Source organism: Podarcis cretensis (assembly GCF_951804945.1).
Source record: "Podarcis cretensis genome assembly, chromosome: 3".
NCBI classification, from domain to species: Eukaryota; Metazoa; Chordata; class Lepidosauria; order Squamata; family Lacertidae; genus Podarcis; species Podarcis cretensis.
Window position 1 is genome coordinate 4,522,895 of NC_137172.1, and position 20,370 is coordinate 4,543,264.

The 20,370-nt window shown below is 47.1% G+C and overlaps 1 protein-coding gene across 3 annotated transcripts in view; it reads left to right on the plus strand.

Moving 5' to 3' along the window:
• The window catches only part of EXTL3 (exostosin like glycosyltransferase 3), a 174,949-nt gene that overhangs the window by 109,430 nt on the left and 45,149 nt on the right, over nt 1-20,370 (plus strand). For all 3 annotated transcript variants that reach the window (XM_079968579.1, XM_079968578.1, XM_079968580.1), the window contains one exon: nt 7,312-9,877. In XM_079968579.1, coding sequence (XP_079824705.1) covers nt 7,730-9,877 — 2,148 coding nt within the window. In that variant the 5' untranslated portion in view covers nt 7,312-7,729. The remainder of the gene's footprint in view (nt 1-7,311; nt 9,878-20,370) is intronic.

The window sequence follows — 20,370 nt, forward strand, 5'->3', positions numbered from 1 at the left end:
TGCACACAGAATTCCCAGGTATTAACCTACACCCATTGGTCCAAATGCGAGTGGTATATTTGTCGACACGTTCCAGTCTTATTTACCGTATTTTTCGCTCTATAAGACGCACGAGACCACAAGACGCACCTAGGAGGAAAACAAGAAAAAAAAAAACATTCTGCATCTCAGAAGCCAGAACAGCAAGAGGGATCGCTGTGCAGTGAAAGCAGCGATCCCTCTTGCTGTTCTGGCTTCTGGGATAGCTGCGCAGCCTGCATTCGCTCCATAAGACGCACACACATTTCCCCTTATTTTTTAGGAGGGAAAAGTGAGTCTTATAGAGCAAAAAATATGGTATTTTAAAATATTTCTGCGCCTCCCTTCGACAGGAGGATTCCAGGGCGCTGTACGAAGGAAGAGTGAAATTATTCGTACAAAGTATGCAAAGGATATTAAAAGCCAGCAGATAAGCAGAACAAAAAGCAGGAAAAAGGAGGCAGTCTGTAAAGATAAAACTAAAAAGCAGAGCAAAAATGAGCTGCAACTGGATCTCAAGTGCAATGGGGTAGAGTAGGGGAACCCTCCCTCTCTCAGACTCTCCCTAGTGCTTCTCATTGAAGATGATATTAGGACTATGAATCTGGACTTTATTTTCTCGCCTGACCCAAAAATTACTGCCTTTGTGGCCTTAAGGAAGTCTGGGTTGTACCAGCTAAGTAGCAAACAGTCCTCTCCCCGTGGCCGTCATATCCTAGACACCCTGCAAATCTCGGTGTGTCTTTTGTAACGTGAAACATGCCACAGCATTATGCAATCTGGCATCTCGCGGCTGATAAATTCTCCAGTGGCTCCTTCTAAATCTCTGCTGTGTGGCTTCTGCTCAAGATTAGTGGCGTAAAGCAATTTCATGTCCAAAAGCACTTTCTGCCTGCAGTGATACAAGCGTAAAAAGGGAATGCTCTTTTATCCCAATCCTGGGTATAGAAACAGATAGCAGAAATGCGAGGATATTTAGGCAAGGCTGTTCCAGCAGGGAGAGGGAAATACTGTAGTCCCTGTACAAAACATCCTTTTATTATTATTATTATTATTTTTAAAAAATAAAATAAATTATGCCACCTTTCTGGTACAAAAGCTTATCTGGGAACAATCACAATAAAACAATTGGCAAAAGCTAAAACTATTAGACCGATTTAAAACAGTACATTTCAGCACCAAGGGAATCTTTAAATGCCGTCAGAAGGCTGAGAACCGCTAAGAGCTGTTTGGCAACCCATTAAAAAGTAGGAAAACACAATTCGTTTCACCCGGTGTCTGAAGAGCATCAAATTTCATGCCAGGTGAACTTTGACGGCGAGGAACTTACATGACTGTGGTGCTGCCACTGAAAAGGCCTGATAATAATAATGTAACAATAGAGTGCAGCCATCTAAAATGGGGCCCTCCTTACCGGCCTGATTTGTATTATTTTATTGCATTAATGTTGTTGTTTAGTCGTTTAGTCGTGTCCGACTCTTCGTGGCCCCCTGGACCAGAGCACACCAGGCACTCCTGTCTTCCACTGCCTCCCGCAGTTTGGTCAAACTCATGCTGGTAGCTTTGAGAACACTGTCCCACCATCTCGTCCTCTGTCGTCCCCTTCTCCTTGTGCCCTCCATCTTTCCCAACATCAGGGTCTTTTCCAGGGAGTCTTCTCTTCTCATGAGGTGGCCAAAGTCTTAGAGCCTCAGCTTCAGGATCTGTCCTTCCAGTGAGTACTCTGAGCTGATTTCCTTCAGAATGGATAGGTTCGATCTTCTTGCAGTCCATGGGACTCTCAAGAGTCTCCTCCAGCACCAGAATTCAAAAGCATCAATTCTTCTGCGATCAGCCTTCTTTATGGTCCAGCTCTCACTTCTATACATCACTACCTACCATATTTTTTGCTCTATAAGACTCACTTTTTCCCCTCCTAAAAAGTAAGGGGAAATGTGTCTGCGTCTCATGGAGCAAATGCAGGCTTCGCAGCGATCCCAGAAGCCAGAACAGCAAGGGGGATCGCCGCTTTCTCTGCACAGCAGTCCCTCTTGTTGGACCAAACCACCGTTTGCCATTTGGGCAGAAGACACAAAGCAAGCAGGGGTGTTGAGAGACATTCCCCCCCCCCTAAGCATAGAAGAAGCCTGTGGGAGAGGGGGGGAAAGCAGACACGGAGGCCGGGAACAGGAATTGCGCAGGCATTTCCCCTCTACAAGAGTCACCTTCTTCTCTGGCAGAGGGCAGGACATTAAAATTACGACTGGCTTTTAAGCACACTCCAGGCTGTTTCTGTTGGCTCAACCAATTAGTCGCTGCTCATGTCTCACATCCGATGAATCTCGTCTGTTCCATAAGGCAGCGTGGTAGCAGTGGGACCAAGGGGCACCACGAGGATAGCTTGTTAATTTGAAGGTTTAACAGAGTTTGACGGACAGCTTCCTTTTCCAGCATACAAATATGGACACATGTACAGCACAAATACGGTTCTGGCTGAGGTGATTCGTCTCTCCTGCATGCATACATCCTTTTTATTTTATTTTATTAACATATAAAACACATACATATACAGTTACGCAATACACATACACAACACACTACCTTATTTTCATAACATAAAACATACCTACATTACTCTATATAATACCTACCTATACTATACATATCAACATACCTACACACCTATCCCACACGGACACCCACCAAGTGACTTGACTTCCAGCTGTTCTTGTTACTTTTTGTACCATATCTCCTCTTATCCTCCCTGTTAGTTCGGCAATATGGAAGTATTCCATCATTTTAGATAACCAGTCTGTTTCAGTTGGGACGCTGCTGCTTTTCCAATTTTTAGCAATCAATAACCTTGCCGCCATAGTTGCATACATAAATATTGGTCTGCCCGTTCTTTTTATTTCCTCTGACATGATACCTAGGAGAAAGGATTCTGGGGTTTTTCCCAAATGAAAATCTGAACATCTTTTTCAGTTTGTTATAGATATTTTCCCAGAACCCCGCTATCTCTTTGCACTCCCACCACATATGTAGAAAAGTTCCTGCCCCATTGTTGCATCTCCAACAGACATCCCTATAGTTTTTGTACATTTTTGCCAATCTGGCCAGGGTCGGGTACCATCTGTATTGCATTTTCGTTACATTCTCTCTTAAATTATAGCATGCCGTAAATTCGATATCTCTTTTCCACAGCCGTTCCCATTCTTGCACGCACACATCCTAACTTGCACTGCCAAGGATCCAGAAAGCTATTCATCCTTTTCCTCCCTGGACCCTCTAGCAGTTCTCTCCTTCCAGACGTCTTCTGTAATTTACATGGATGCCCTTTGCTGGGTGATACTGGGAATTAATGGAGCAACGTGCTGGTCGGTGACCTCGCTGGTGTTTATTCCAACATCGCCCTAGGTGTTGAAGGTTCTCCTCCATTGCATGTTCTTGTACTAGCCAGAGTAGCAAAGATTTTGTGTGTGTGTGTGTGTGTGTGTGTGGTAAATGTCTTGGTGGATGGTGGGCAGTGGGCCTGCTAAAAGCAAAGGTGGCAGTGTACCCTTGTGTACCAGTTGCTGGAAGTTGCAGGTGGGCAGAGAACTGTGGCAGTGATGTCTAGCATCTGGTTGGCCGCTGCAAAGACTGGTTGAGCCACTGGCCTGATCCTGCAGGTTCTTCTTATGCCCTTACAACAATGCTTCTGGAAAGCACACAGGCTCTGATTTTGGTGAACCCCAAAGACAGGGGTGGGAAACCTTTTTCATTCATGGGCAACTTTCTGGGGGCTAGGGCTGGACAATATCTGGTTTTCAACATTGTGATATATCACCAAGGATCGTGATATACCAATATAGAGTGGTACCTCTGGTTGCAAACGGGATCCGTCCCAGAGCCCCATTTGCAATATGAGCAGAATACAATCTGCATGTGCGCGGGTCACGATTTGCCACTTCTGCGCATGCGCGTGACGTTATTTTGCGTGTCTGTGCATGCGCGAGTAGCGAAACCCGGAAGTAACCCTTTCTGGTACTTCCGGGTCACCGCGGGACGCAACCTGAAAAGATTTAACCTGAAGCAAACGTAACAAGAGGTATGACTGCATCACAGTGTCTGAATAAGGAATTGGCTGGCTTCACGGTTTTTCCCTGCATTGTGATTTTTGCCAGCGCCTGCTCTTGTGATGTGCTACCACACTGCAGGAGTTCGGGGAGAGCTGAGCCATCACAGTTAGCAGGGGTTGCAGGAATCGAGAGAAGCATTGGCCGGTTTCACAGTTTTCCCCACATTGTGATTTTTGCATAGCACGCACGCACGCACGCACGCACACACACACACACACCATGATTTGTGATATATTTCCAGGTCAAAAATTATGAAACCGATATCACAATGTGGACTTCAGACTGGTTTTGGGCGATATATTGATACATTGCCCAGCACCTACTGGGGGCTGCGAGCGAGTGGTGGGTAGTCGCAGAGGCAAAAGCGAAAGAAGCAAAGGTTGTGACTTGTACTTTTGTACAGTAGACTGCATTCCAAGGTAGTTCACCGAAAAAGTCATCTGTTTCTACGCAGAGGGGTGGAGGAGAGAGAGAGAGGGGCAAGCAAAGGGGTTGATCCTATTGCAAGGACAGGTTCCACTCAGGCTAAAGGACTCATGGAGCATGGCAGCGGCTTGGGGGCAGTTCTTAGCACCAGATAGAGAAACCTGGGGGGGGGGGGGCTGCATTCATCCCCTGGGCTTGAGGTTCCTCACCTTTGCTCCAAGGGAAGAGTCTTCCACCATTCTGGGGCGACTACCAAGAATGGCTGTCTTGCGTGCCCTTGCTGTCTAAACTTGGCACAGTGCTGGCCTATTCGCACAAAAATGCTCTCCTCTCTCCCTCTCTCTTGAAAGAAAGCTGCTTGTGTCCATCATGGCTTGCGATAAATTCCACCAGCTAATTATGTCATATGTGAAGAATCGCTCTCCATCCCTTAAGTCTGCTGCCTTTCAGAGGATTACCGCAACGTTTCCTTCCCTTTTCCTCTTGCTTTAAATTTATAGAGTGCGAATATTCTGCCCCCTTCCCGCAATGTGCTTTTCCGTGTCATTTGCATCTAAGGTGGCAGAAACCCATGTAAGTTGCTTGTTTCAAAAGGTGCAGGATCTGAGGCAGACAAAGGCTGAAATGGTTTGTAAAGTTCCAGCTCAGAAAATTGCAGCTGCTCTTCTGCTCTAATCATATGGTGTCTTGACATCTTGCCAAAGTTGGATGAAATCAAGGGAGCCCGGCCTAATGTTGTATTTTGAGCCTGACATCAGAGGGCCTCCGCCCCACTCATATTTGATCCAGGTTTGCATAGTGAGTTCAAACGAATCTGTGTGTAGAGGATAGGACTCAAACTAGTGGATTCAAATTACAAGGAAGGAGATTCCAAATCAACATTAGGAAGAACTTTCTGATGGTAAAAGCTGTTCAGCAGTGGAACGGGCGACCTCCGAAGGTGGTAAACTCTCCTTCATTGAAGGGTGGTGGTGGGGTTTTGTGTGTACTTTTATTCATTTTCAAGAAACGGCCTCGGTCCAGTATACCTGAAGGAGCGTCTCCACTCCCATCGTTCTGCCCGGACACTGAGGTCCAGCGCCGAGGGCCTTCTGGCGGTTCCCTCACTGCGAGAAGCCAAGTTACAGGGAACCAGGCAGAGGGCCTTCTTGGTAGTGGCACCTGCCCTGTGGAATGCCCTCCCAGCAGGTGGCAAAGAGAATTATTATTATTATTAACAATAGCTAGGTACAGAATAATAAGAATGTCTTCAGCAGATATAGGTAGGTAGTCGTGTTGGTTTGATGCAGTAGAAATATATATATAAAAATAAAATTGTCCAGTAGCACCCTAGAGACCAACTAAGTTTGTTCTTGGTATGAACTTTCGTATGTATGCACACTTGGTATCTGAAGAAGCGCGCATGCACATGAAAGCTCATACCAAGAACAAACTTAGTTGGTCTCTAAGTGTTAGTGACTCATAAATGATAAATATCTGGTAATGGGGACTATATATATAGAGAGAGAGAGTCCAGTAGCACCTAGAATCATAGAATCATAGAGTTGGAAGAGACCACAAGAGCCATTGAGTCCAACCCCCTGCCAAGCAGGAAACACCATCAGAGCCCTCCTGACATATGGTTGTCAAGCCTCTGCTTAAAGACCTCCAAAGAAGGTGGAGTCTCGATGGCCCTTGTGGTCTCTTCCAACTCTATGATTCTATGATTCTATGATTCTAGGTGCTACTGGACTCTCTCTCTATATATATATAGTCCCCATTATCAGATATTTATCATTTATGAGTCACTAACAGTTTTTGCAAAGGTTGATGAATGTAATACATCAAGGAACAATAGAACAAATAACTATTTACTCCACCCCCCAAAGACCTCCACCCATGAATAAAATTCTTCTTCTTCTTCTTCTTCTTCCTCTTCTTCTTCTTCTTCTTCTTCTTCTTTTCTTAATCCACACACACGGCATCCTCCATAATAATTCACTGGAGGTTTTTAAACAGAGGTTGGATGTCCAACTGTCAGGGATGTTTCAGCTGTGATCCCTGCATTGCAGGAGTTTGGGTTGAATCACTGGTCTTCCAACGGGTGGGGTAGGGACCGTATAGTGGCCTGATCCAAGCTGGGTTGCAACAGGAGCACTACCACCATGCAGATAGATGGTAAAAGGTTAATAAATGGATCCCCAAATGCATGTTTGGGTTAAAAGTGAGCCCTGGTTCTCAAATGTTTTGAGCTATGTAGACCGATGACCCTCCCAACTCTTTGATTCTGTGATTCTAATTTGAGGGGGAGAGGGGTTTTGCGTAGTAATGTTTTATATGAAGAACAGTGGGCATTGGGCTGTCCCAGGACTTTCTTGTACCAAGTTTGGAACGTAGCATCTGACCACAACCTAAGCAGCATGTGGCCAGCTTGGCTCTACAGTAAGTCCACAACTTACACAGGGGATAATGCTTCAGGCCAAAATTGCATATAGTGAAAATTCATAGGATGCCATGGCAGGTGGGTTTACCAAAGTCTCCCCCTCCCCCCGGATTCCCTTCCCCTTTCTATTTTTTTATTTTTAAGTTTTCACCAAGCGCATAAAGCTGAATGGGCAACATAAGTTGTGGGCTTACTGTATAAGCCGCAGGTCAGATCTAGGCAGAAGGAAGGATGTTGTTTTCTTTATTAATGCTTTCCTAGTCTCTGTTTTTATAATGCAATGAAGGAGGCGCATCTTATATTGACTGATGTGTCATGGTTGTCTCCTATCTCTCTCTCTTTTAGGAACGGTGAAATCCTGGCAGCACAGAGGCGACAAAGAATCATGATTGCATGAACTTCCCCCTGCTTGTCTCGCTCATTGGATGCTAATACAGAATGTGGAGGGTGACATTGAAGGTTGCCTTGCTCCCGTTGTGTTTCTCTGGCCCGGAGGGGGTAACCGATTGCCGTGGTGATGCTGCCTGCACTCTCCTAGCAACACCCAGTTAACTGGAGGCCAAGAAGAAGAGTTTCGCCCTTGGTTCTAACTGGATCGGAAGTTGTGTCCTCCATCTCAAGGAGAAGATGAAATTTCCATTCTATTGGCCCTTGGTCCAACGGGCGCAATAGCCTTTCCTCCTGGAGCCTTGCCGGTAAAAACCGCCTTGGTTATGGCTACTGATCCAACGTGATAAGAGGGGCAGCACCAACTCTTGGACTCATGACCGGGTATACCATGTTGCGGAATGGAGGGGTAGGCAATGGAGGTCAACCCTGGATGCTGCGATGGTCCAGCCGCATTCGACTCACTTGGCTCAGCTTCACCTTGTTCATCATCCTGGTCTTCTTCCCCCTCATCGCCCACTACTACCTAACCACCATAGACGACGCGGACGACGCCGGCAAGCGCATCTTCGGGCCGCGCACGGGCAACGAGCTTTGCGAGGTGAAGCACGTCCAGGACCTCTGCCGCATACGGGAGTCGGTGAGCGAGGAGCTGCTGCAGCTGGAAGCCAAGAGGCAAGAGCTGAACAGCGAGATCGCCAAGCTGAACCTGAAGATCGAAGCCTGCAAGAAAAGCATTGAGAACGCCAAGCAGGACCTCCTGCAGCTGAAGAATGTCATCAGCCAGACGGAGCACTCCTACAAAGAACTCATGGCGCAGAACCAACCCAAGCTGTCCCTGCCCATCCGGCTGTTGCCGGACAAGGACGACTCCAACTTCCCCCTGCCCAAATCGCACAGGAGCTGCCGGCTACACAACTGCTTCGACTACTCCCGCTGCCCGCTGACGTCCGGCTTCCCCGTGTATGTCTACAACAGCGACCAGTTCGATTTCGGGAGCTCGTTAGACCCCTTAATTAAGCAAGCCTTTGAGTCCACTGTCAGAACGAACGTGTACGTTACTGAAAACGCAAACATTGCCTGTTTGTACATAATCCTCATGGGAGAAATGCAGGAGCCTGCCATGCCAAAACCTACTGAACTCGAGCAACAGTTGCACACGCTGCCCTTTTGGAGGACTGACGGGCACAACCACCTGATCATCAACTTGTCCAGGAAGTCGGAAACTCAGAACTTCCTTTATAACGTCAGCACCGGGCGGGCCATGGTCGCCCAGTCCACCTTTTACGATGTACAGTATCGCCCGGGTTTCGATATTGTGGTCTCCCCTCTTGTCCACGCCATGTCCGAGCCCAATTTCCTAGAGATCCCGCCCCAGGTGCCGGTAAAGCGAAAATACCTGTTCAGTTTCCAGGGGGAGAAGGTGGAGTCTCTCCGGTCCAGCTTGCAAGAAGTGCGCTCCTTCGAAGAAGAAATCGAAGGCAACGCCCCGGCGGACTATGATGACAGGATCATTACCACCCTGAAGGCTGTTCAAGACAGCAAGCTGGACTTTGTCTTGGTGGAATTCACCTGTAAGAACCAGCCGAAGGCAAGCCTGCCCACTGAGTGGGCTCTTTGTGGAGAAAGGGAAGACAGACTAGAGCTACTGAAACTATCTACTTTTGCACTGATAATCACCCCGGGGGACACCCATCTTGTCATCTCCGCCGGGTGCGCAATGCGTCTTTTTGAGGCCCTGGAGGTTGGGGCGATCCCGGTGATCCTGGGAGAGCAGGTCCAGCTGCCCTACCACGATGTGATCCGGTGGAACGAGGCAGCCTTAATCATACCAAAGCCACGTATCACGGAAGTGCACTTTCTCCTGCGGAGTATTTCCGACAACGACCTCCTGGCCATGAGGAGGCAGGGCCGCTTCCTGTGGGAGACCTACTTTTCCACCTCGGACAGCATCTTCAGCACGGTTCTAGCTATCATAAGGACTCGAATCCAAATCCCGGCCGTCCCCATCCGGGAGGAGGCTGCGGTGGAGATCCCCCACCGGTCCGGAAAGGCTGCTGGCACAGACCCCAACATGGCCGACAACGGGGACTTAGACTTGGGGCCGGTGGAGACGGAGCCGCCGTACTCCTCGCCCAAATACCTGCGTAATTTTACCCTCACCGCCATGGATATTTACAGAAACTGGAACTCGGCCCCTGGCCCTTTCCACCTCTTCCCCCACACACCCTTTGACCCTGTCCTGCCGTCGGAAGCCAAGTTCCTCGGATCTGGGACCGGGTTCCGGCCCATCGGAGGAGGAGCTGGTGGCTCTGGAAAGGAGTTCCAAGCTGCGCTGGGGGGCAATGTCCCCAGGGAGCAGTTCACCGTCGTCATGCTGACCTACGAGCGAGAGGAAGTGCTCATGAACTCCCTGGAGAGGCTCAACGGCCTCCCCTACTTAAACAAAGTGGTGGTGGTCTGGAACTCTCCCAAGCTGCCGTCAGAGGACCTCCTGTGGCCGGACATCGGCGTCCCAATTGTGGTAAGAGCAGTTGGAAATGTTAGAGTGGAGAGGCTTCGGAATTCTTTTGTTGCAACGTGGAGCGTTGAGGGTTGTGCGTTATGTTTTTAGGTGCACCGTAAAAAAAGAAATAAATTCTGGTTTAAGGTAAAGGTAAAGGTACCCTTGCCCGTACGGGCCAGTCGTGTCCGACTCTAGGGTTGTGCGCCCATCTCACTTAAGAGGCCGGGGGCCAGCGCTGTCCGGAGACACTTCCGGGTCACGTGGCCAGCGTGACAAAGCTGCATCTGGCGAGCCAGCGCAGCACACGGAAACGCCGTTTACCTTCCCGCCAGTAAGCGGTCCCTATTTATCTACTTGCACCCGGGGGTGCTTTCGAACTGCTAGGTTGGCAGGCGCTGGGACCGAAAGACGGGAGCGCACCCCACCGCGGGGATTCGAACCGCCGACCTTTCGATCGGCAAGCCCTAGGCACTGAGGCTTTTACCCACAGCGCCACCTGCGTCCCTAAATTCTGGTTTAGGTTCTTTCAAATGCTTGCAGTGCGCAGTGTGTGTGTGTGTGTGTGTGTGAGAGAGAGAGAGAGAGAGAGAGAGAGAGAGAGAGAGGAGGAGGAACTGGTTGCCTGATTCCACCACTGCCCCCTTTCTGCCACCGTAGTCTCAGAATCCAACTGTGTATGGAAATATTGTAAAAGTACCTACAATCTTATCCTTTGGGCAAGTCTTTGCACGGCTTGGAGCAAAGCAGACTCCAAGTTCCTCGTGTGAATCCTCAATGATGTCAGCATCTGAGGAGTCCCAAAGTCCAGGCAGCAAGTTCAGAGTGGAGAAGACATCTGAAGGCAGCCCTCTTTAGGGAAGCTTTTATTTATTTATTTATTTATTTATTTATTTATTTATTTATTTATTTATTAAATAATCTTTATTACTTTTCAAACTTACGGCAGACAAGGGTTAGGACAAAAGAATAAACAATACAATAAACAATACAAAACACAACCTTAACACTAAATTAAACAAAACAAAACAACAATTTAAATAATATATAGCATACCATTTCATTAGTCTATCTTTCGTTCCCTTATTTCATTGACTTCCTCTCACCTCCCTTTTCGTATTCCACTTCTGTTACTTGTTTCAGCAAATCCTTTCCATCTTTCTCTATTTTTATCATTATGAATGTCTTAACATATTTTTAACCTTATTTTCCATTAATACTAAAATACTTATTTATACTTAACTCCTTATAGCATTTCTGCTAAAGCCATAAAGTTTCATTCCAACAATTTTCAAACACTCATTAATTTTACAATATTTCTATGTACAAACTTTAGACTTTCCCAATCTTCTACCACCATCTCTTCTCCCTGGTCTCGGATTCTGCCAATCATTTCCGTCCATTCCATATAGTTCATCAACCTGTGGATCTTCTGTCCGAGGCTCTTAAATCTTTTCCAAGTCCCTTCTGCAATTCTTCGTATTCTTTGATGATAAAAATGCTGAAGAGCAAATCTCGGGGAGCCCCCAACTCAGCCATGCCCCCATTCCCCCTTGACAGGCCAGCCAACTCTCCACAGCTAAAACCAAGGTCCATACAATATCTCAAATCATGTTTCAAGACTCCTCCAGATCCAAAGACCCCCACAACTCCAATCACCTCCTGACCCAGATTCAGAACCCAAAGGTCAATAAATCCCTGCATGAAAGAGTCTATCCAACCTTCCTTCTCCAGGGAAGAAGGGAAGCTTTTAATGTTTAATAGATTATTGTATTTTAATATTCTGTTGGAAGCCACCCAGAGTGGCTGGGGAAACGCAGCCAGATGGGCGGGGTATAAATAATAAATTATTATTATTATTATTACAGTGGTACATCTGGATGCGAACAGGATCCGTTCCGGAGCCCTGTTCGCATCCTGTGCTCGGGTCGTTATTTGCCGCTTCTGCGCATGCGCGTGACGTCATTTTGAGCATCTGCACATGCACGAACGGCGTTCCGTTACTTCCGGGTCGCAGCGGAGCGTAACCTGAAAACGCTCAACCTGAAGCATATTTAACCCAAGGTGGCGCTGTGGGTTAAACCACAGAGCCTAGGACTTGCCGATCAGAAGGTTGGCAGTTCGAATCCCCGCGACGGGGTGAGCTCCCGTTGCTCGGTCCCAGCTCCTGCCCACCTAGCAGTTCGAAAGCACGTCAAAGTGTAAGTAGATAAATAGGTACCGCTCCGGCAGGAAGGTAAACGGCGTTTCCGTGTGCTGCTCTGGTTCGCCAGAAGCGGCTTAGTCCTGCTGGCCACATGACCCGGAAGCGGTACGCCAGCTCCCTCGGCCAGTAAAGCGAGATGAGCGCCACAACCCCAGAGTCGGCCACGACTGGACCTAATGGTCAGGGGTCCCTTTACCTTTACCTTTTATGACTGTATTATATTTGTAGGCTGTTTGGCCAAAGGGTAGTAATGGTTCAAGTCCAAGTAGCTCTGTAGCTGAAGGAGCAGCAGTAATAGCAAGCGCTCCTTAGAACTGATCGTGTTTCCAGGAAAGATGGCTTTATTGCCATCTGCTAGCAGCTTCTCTCATGGCTAGCTACTAAACTGATACGACCTTGGTTGCCGAAGGGAGATGGGCCAGTCTCGTCCCTTGAGTGTCTGGTCATCTGCTGGGTTTCAGGGCAGTGTCTACTGCAGCTTGGTGCTGTAGAAGTTCACCTTCTCCCTTTCATATCCCCTGCTTCTTTATTTCCCAAAGGAGCATGTACATCCTTACATAGGTAACATCTCAACATGTTCAGTCCGCAAGCAGGGAACTTGTTGGAAATGGATGTTTTGCCTTTAAAGCCTGAACACCGTGTGGAAGATGATTTTAGTTTAATAGTTTCTGTTGAAGGAATGCTGCTGTTGAGGGCCTAGAATAATCTCAAGCCACAAGTGCCAGGGTGCTGGCGGTGCTTTTTATAGGGTGGAATAAAAGTGAGCTATTGCGGCCTGTGTTTCTTCCATCCCCTGGAGGAAGGGAGCTTCTCTGTACTCCTCAGATACTAGTTTGCTACACCATACAACTTCCTTACGGCCCCTAAAACAGAGTTACGGCTCCCTTGCAGTCAGGACTTTGCAGTAATTGTGAAGCCTACCAGAATTGTGAAGGGGTGAAGTCATCCGCTGCGGGTGCCATTAATGTACTTTTTCAAAGAGACCCGTCAACAAACAAGAGGAGCAAAATGGTCCTAAATGGACTGAGGCTGTGGCACAAAAGGACAAAGCGAAATGATTTAAATTACATGTCTTAAGTGTGTCTCATTTGCTTCCCTTGAGTTGCTTCTTGGTCCGGGCAGTTTACATGCAAGATAAAGAGAGAGAGAGAGAGAGCATGTTCAAAGGCAGAACATTTCATAGCTCGCTAAAAGCTTTTTTAAAAAAAGAAAAATAAACAAATTTAAACAATTGTGTACTGTCACACTGGGAGAGGGTGGAACACAAACGGCTACTTGTTTCCTACACTAGCGAGACTTCTTTCAAAAATATCTTGTCTGGAGCACTTTTCTGTTTTTTTAAATATATGCTGTGGGTTGTTTTTCTGCCGTTCTAGCCAGTCAGCCGTTTCTCCTTTTGAATGTGCCATTTTTGATACGTTTGACGACTGAGCCTCACAACTTGATCTGGGGTTTGTGCAGATATTTGGGTTAGCTGTGGATGTGAGGCAAGTGTGCACCTGTGGAAATGTTTGTGGCTTGCTCACGGGTGATGCACATCCAAGAGCTAATGGAAAAAAGTGAGCGTTTGGATGCAGATGTGAGTTGTGTTTTCACTGAAAATGACACAGTGCAGGCCAGAGGGCATTCAGTGGGTATTTTGACAACTGCCCCATTTCCCCTGACACCAGTTTGGGCCGGGGTAGTGGGTGTGATTTTGGGGGGCTTGTACCCTGGCCTATCTTCAGCCAACCTAAAGTCTCTTGTGAATATGGACGCAGTGGTCTAAACCACTGAGCCTCTTGGGCTTGCTGATCAGAAGGTTGGTGGTTCGAATCCCCGTGGCAGAGTGAGCTCCTGTTGCTCTGTCCCAGCTCCTGCCAACCTAGCAATTCGAAAGCACACCAGTGTGAGTAGATAAATAGGTACCGCTCTGGCGGGGAGGTAAACAGTGTTTCCATGCACTCTGGTTTCTGTCACGGTGTTCCGTTGCGCCAAAAGCAGTTTAGTCTTGCTGGCCACATGACCCGGATAACTGTCTGTTCACAAACGCCGGCTCCCTCGGCCTGAAAGTGAGATGAGCGCCGCAACCCCATAGTCGCCTTTGACTGAACTTGACCATCCAGCGGTCATTTACCTTACCTTTGTCTTTATGGAGGGACGCAGGTGGCGCTGTGGGTTAAACCACAGAGCCTAGGACTTGGCAATCAGAAGGTCAGCGGTTTGAATCCCCACGACGGGGTGAGCTCCCGTTGCTCGGTCCCTGCTCCTTCCAACCTAGCAGTTGGAAAGCACGTCAAAGTGCAAGTAGAGCAATAGCTACCACTCCAGTGGGAAGGTAAATGCCATTTCCGTGCGCTGCTCTGGTTCGCCAGAAGCGGCTTAGTCCTGCTGGCCACATGACCCAGAAGCTGTACGCCGGCTCCCTCGGCCAATAAAGCGAGATGAGCGCCGCAACCCCAGAGTCAGCCACGACTGGACCTAATGGTCAGGGGTCCCTTTACCTTTACCTTTATGAAGAGTTATAACCCTAAAAGAAAAAAGAAAACCCAGAAAACAGATGCAGAGGTGCCAAAAGCAGAGGAAGGTGGTATTTTGTAGCAGAAGAGGAACGTGGCGCTTCCATGAGACTGGGGCACAGAGACGTTGGCTCCCGTTTTGACTTTCGGGATCTGAGCACCGCATGAAATGAACTTATTCTTAATATTTCATCTTATTGTTTCTGACTAGTAAATCACACTGCTCACAGGCAGGAGTGAATGAAAAGATTATCTTTCTTACAGGAGCAGCAAAATGAGTTACAATTGCTCATGTCACTGTGAAATGAACATTCACATTAGTCCTGCTGCGTCTTTTGCTCTTCTTTTAAACAAAATCCTTGAAATAATGCCTACCTGAAATAATTCCTTCGTCGCTTTTGCAGAATAGCAGCCAGAAGGCGGCTTCTTGGGCACGATGTACACAAGGATGAGCAGGTCTCTTAACAACCCGGCAGATCTTCCCCAAATTATTCCACCTCTGCCTACAACCCTGAATTTGCTCTGATTAGAGGAATGTTAATGGAAACTTGTTATTTATTTGCAAGTTTCAGCTTGCCCCATTTTAATTGGCAATAGCTCATTAAAGGCAGAGTGCATAAAACCTGTGGGATAAAATCTCTAGTGAAAATAGATGGAGCCCAACTGCATTTTTTTAAAAAATGAGAAATAAGATAAAACTGCTATCGGCTTCTGTGATCCATGTTTGATTGACTTCTGTCTGATGTGTACCAGTTCATCCTTCAAGGCTGCAAGAAGGAGGAATAGGAGGTTGTAGCTTTGCGATGTACATGATTGGGAGCTGAAAGCCCTCACAGGATTTTCAGGGTGTAAGGCATACGTTTCTGCAAGGAAGCCATAATTAGCTGCTTAAAGAATCTGCAAGCCCCTCTTAGGCTCCCTGTGCCAAACAGCAGTGCCCAGTCAGTCTTGCACTGGGAATTTTGTTGAGACAGAGACAGGGGTCTCAGGCATTTAGGGAATCTACAGAATCTTTCCACACATTTCCCTGTGTGGCCAAATCTGCTTGGAAGCCCAGCCTTTTGACAGCCCGGCACTCCTATAAAAATGTTTTGCTTTTGATCCATGCGGTGGTCACCTCCAGGCTTGACTACTGTAATTCGCTCTACGCAGGGCTGCCCTTGAAGCTGACCCAGAAACTCCAGCGGGTACACAAAGCTGCAGCGAGGCTCCTCACGGGGTCCCTGCCATGGGAGAATATTCACCCAGTGCTTTTCCAGCTGCATTGGCTCCCGGTGGAGTACAGGGTCAGATTTAAGGTGCTGGTTTTGACTTTTAAAGCCCTTCATGGCCTAGGACCCTCGTACCTATGGGACCGCCTCTCCTGGTATGCCCCACGGAGGACCTTAAGGTCCATATAGAGCAGCACCCTAGAGGTCCCGGGCCCTAAGGAAGTTAGATTAGCCTCAACCAGAGCCCAGGGCTTTCTCAACACTGGCCCCGGCCTGGTGGAATGCTCTGTCTCTTGAGACCAGGGCCCTGCGGGATCTGATCTCTTTCCACGGGGCCTGTAAGACAGAGTTGTTCCACCTGGCCTTTGGCTCAGAATCAGTTTGATTCCCTCCCCCTCTTTTTTTTCCTTTCTCCTCCTATGAAGAGATTGCTCCCTAATTGTTTTAATGTTGTACAGTGGTGCCTCGCAAGACGAAAATAATCCGTTCCGCGAGTCTCTTCGTCTAGCGGTTTTTTCGTCTTGCGAAGCACCCCTATTAGCGGATTAGCGCTATTAGCGGCTTAGCGGTTATTAGCGGCTAAGTGGCTATTAGCGGCTTAGAAAAAGGGGGGGGGGCGCGAAAAGACGAAAACGTCTTGCGAAGCAAGCCCATAGGGAAATTCGTCTTGCGAAGCGCCTCGAAAAACGGAAAACCCTTTCGTCTAGCAGGTTTTTCGCCTTGCGAGGCATTCGTCTTGCGGGGCACTACTGTATCTTAATCTTTTAAGTTGTATTTTAATCAACTTGTTTTTATTATTGGTTGTTAGCCGCCCTGAGGCCAGTCTTGGCTGGGGAGGGTGGGGTATAAATAAAAAATTATTATTATTATTATTATTATTATTTTGGTGACACAAGGTTATGTACTTTGTACTATGAATCTGTGGAACTGCAAGGAAGCTGCAATTACCCACCAGGAGAAAGATGGCTTTCGCTGATGTTTTAAAAGGCAACTTTCTTATTCTTAGGGGTGTGAAACGCATTTGGCACTATGTGAGTAATGACTGGTGAGACCTTTGAAGTCAGGGTCTTGCTGACTTACCTTGGGGTATGCAAGGATCTTATAAGGTACAGTGGTCCCTTGGTTCTCAAACTTAATCCGTTCCAAAATTAAAGCGTTCCAAAACCAAGGTGCGCTTTCCCATAGAAAGTAATGCAAAATGGAGCAATCCATTCCCGATTTTTAAAAAGAACCCCTAAAACAGCAATTTAATATGAATTTTACTATCTAATGAGATATCTAATGATATCTCATTAGGTATCTAATTTTACTATCTAATGAGACCATTAATAGATTTACTATCTAATGGGATGCGTGTGGCGCTGTGGGTTAAACCACAGAGCCTAGGACTTGCCGATCAGAAGGTCGGCGGTTCGAATCCCCGTGACGGGGTGAGCTCCCGTTGCTCAGTCCCTGCTCCTGCCAACCTAGCAGTTCGAAAGCACGTCAAAGTGCAAGTAGATAAATAGGTACTGTTCTGGTGGGAAGGTAAACAACGTTTCCGTGTGCTGCTCTGGTTCGCCAGAAGCGGCTTAGTCATGCTGGCCACATGACCCAGAAGCTGTACGCCGGCTCCCTCAGCCAACAAAGCGACATGTGCGCCGCAACCCCAGAGTCGGCCACGACTGGACCTAATGGTCAGGGGTCCCTTTACCTTTACCTTTAATGAGACCATTGATCCATAAAATGAAAGCAGTAAACAATGTACTGCAGTCACACAATCGATCAATAAGTAGCTGAACTGGGTTCCATAGTTCCACAGTGGTATCTGAAGAAATGTGCATGCACACGAAAGCTTATACCAAGAACAAACTTAGTTGGTCTCTAAGGTGCTACTGGACATTATATATATATAATATATATAATGGGCAGAGTATAATATATAACTGGGGCAGAGTTTTTATTTTTCTTATACATGAACAAGCCTGCTTGTACTTCCCATTCATTAATCCTGAGCAAATTGGGCTGGAAAAATCCAGGTGTCTGCCCATATGCTTTTAGAACCTGAAGTTGGAGTCTGGAAACAAAAAATATTCCCTTTCTATAACACAGGCATGCAAATGTGTGTGTGTTTGTGTTTTTTCTTTCGCTTCTTGTTATTAATTTATTGCAAGCTGCTTAGTACAAGGTGCTGGGGGTTGGGGAAGTTTCCCCCCACCTTCTTATTAAGGATGGAGGGGGCGGGGGGGAACCGCCGCCATTTAAAAATTGCTTTTTTCTATTAACACCAAAACAATTTCAAACCTCGTAAGACCACCAGGTGCAGAGCAGTGATAATGCGACTGTGACAAAGTGATTGCTGATCAAAGCACCGAAAGCAGACGGCTAATGAACTCCAACAAATTACAGCGTAATGAGGAGAATACCTTGTGCATCACGAAGTAGTTAGAGTCTCCAAAACTATAGAGCACCCAATACACAGAAACTACGAACTGGAGCACAAACTCTCCCTTTTTTGCTCCTCCCAGAGCAACAACAACAACAACAACAACAACAACAACAACATATTTATACCCCGCCCATCTGGCTGGGCTTCCCCAGCCACTCTGGGCAGCTTCCAACCAAATATTAAAATACAGTAATACATCAAACATTAAAAGCTTCCCTAAACAGGGCTGCCTTCAGATGTCTTCTAAAAGTTTGGTAGTTGTTGTTCTCTTTGACATCTGATGGGTGGGCATTCCACAGGGCGGGTGCCACCACCGAGAAGGCCCTCTACTTGGTTCCCTGTAACTTCGCTTCTCACACTGAGGGAACCACCAGAAAGCCCTCGGAGCTGGACCTCAGTGTCCGGGCAGAACAATGGGGGTGGAGACGCTCCTTCAGATATACTGGACCGAGGCCATTTAGGGCTTTAAAGGTCAACACCAACACTTTGAATCGTGCTCGGAAATGCAAGAAAGGGGTTAGTCCAACCTTTGGTTTGCTGGTATAACTGAGTTACCGTGTCGTGAAATGAAGCATGTCTAAAAAGTGTGTCGCCAACGTGAACATTTTGGAAAGCTCTGATCTAGACCAACCACCTACAATGCAGGAATATGCCAATTTACTTTTTTCACTGGGTTTGTACATCCCGTTGATAGTTGTCGGCTGAGTAATCTGGTGCCAAGATATCGCTTGATGAACTTCCACGTGCAAACAAGCTTTGTGGGCAGTGCCAGAATTACATATAAGCTAAACAAGCTATAGCTTAGGGCCCCACTCTCTTGCCCCCCCAAAAAAAAAAATTAAAGGGGAAAAAACTGGATGTACGGTACATTTCCAAAATATAAGATAAAAAATAAATAGAATAAAACCTACATACAGCAAAGGTGTTTTGTGTTGTGTAGGCTACTATGATGTAAGTCATGGGCCCCGCCTACTAGCCTGCTCCCTAAAATATCACTGGTTTGCTCATTTCTATATATAGGGTGCCTACATTCTGCATGGACTGGTTGCAGGGCAACATGTGCAAATGGCTTTATATACCTATGAGATCTATAAATTACCATATAGCATATAATCAACAAAGGTCCGTATAGTTAAAGCTATGGTTTTCCCATTAGTGATGTATGGAAGTGAGAGCTGGACCATAAAGAAGGCTGATTGCCAAAGAATTGATGCTTTTGAATTCTGGTGCTGGAGGAGACTCTTGAGAGTCCCATGGACTGCAAGAAGACCAAACCTCTCCATTCTGAAGGAAATCAGCCCTGAGTGCTCACTGGAAGGACAGATCCTTAAGCTGAGGCTCCAATACTTTGGCCACCTCATGAGAAGAGAAGACTCCCTGGAAAAGACCATGATGCTGGGAAAGATGGAGGGCACAAGGAGAAGGGGACAACAGAGGACGAGATGGTGGGACAGTGTTCTCAAAGCTACCAGCATGAGTTTGACCAAACTGCGGGAGGCAGTGGAAGACAGGAGTGCCTGGCGTGCTCTGGTCCACGGGGTCACAAGGAGGCGGACACGACTAAACAACAACAACAACAACAACAAATATATTCAACACAAGAAACAGTGACAATTTGTTGTTGACAAAGGACAGCTGGACATATAAAGGGCCCCATTGCCTTCAGTAGCTTAGGGCCGAATCAAACCTAAATCTGGCCCTGTTTGTGGAAGGGTTTACACCAGGGATCCGCAACCTGCGGCCCTCCAGGTGTTTTGGCCTACAACTCCCATGATCCCTAGCTAACAGGACCAGTGGTCAGGGATGATGGGAATTGTAGTCCAAAACATCTGGAGGGCCGAAGGTTGGGGATCCCTGGTTTACGCTTTCAGCCCCTCTGGCCTTGTGTAATCCAGTGTTGTCTTCCAAACCTCCAGAAGGGCATGCTCTTCCAGTGTGGCAATGCTCTTGTTTTCTCCAGCCTGATCTTTGTTATAAAAACTTGGAAGGAAGCCTCAGGTTGGATTTGGAGAGAGAGAGAGGGAGCGCGAAATAATTTTGCTGTTGTTGTTTTTTTTTTAAAGGAAAGGGAGCCAGCTTTGCCCATACTCAAAATTCTCCTCCTCCATGGAACATAAAATGCTTGTTTTTGGAAATGGCAATTATGACGCATCCTCAAAGCAGAGGGATGC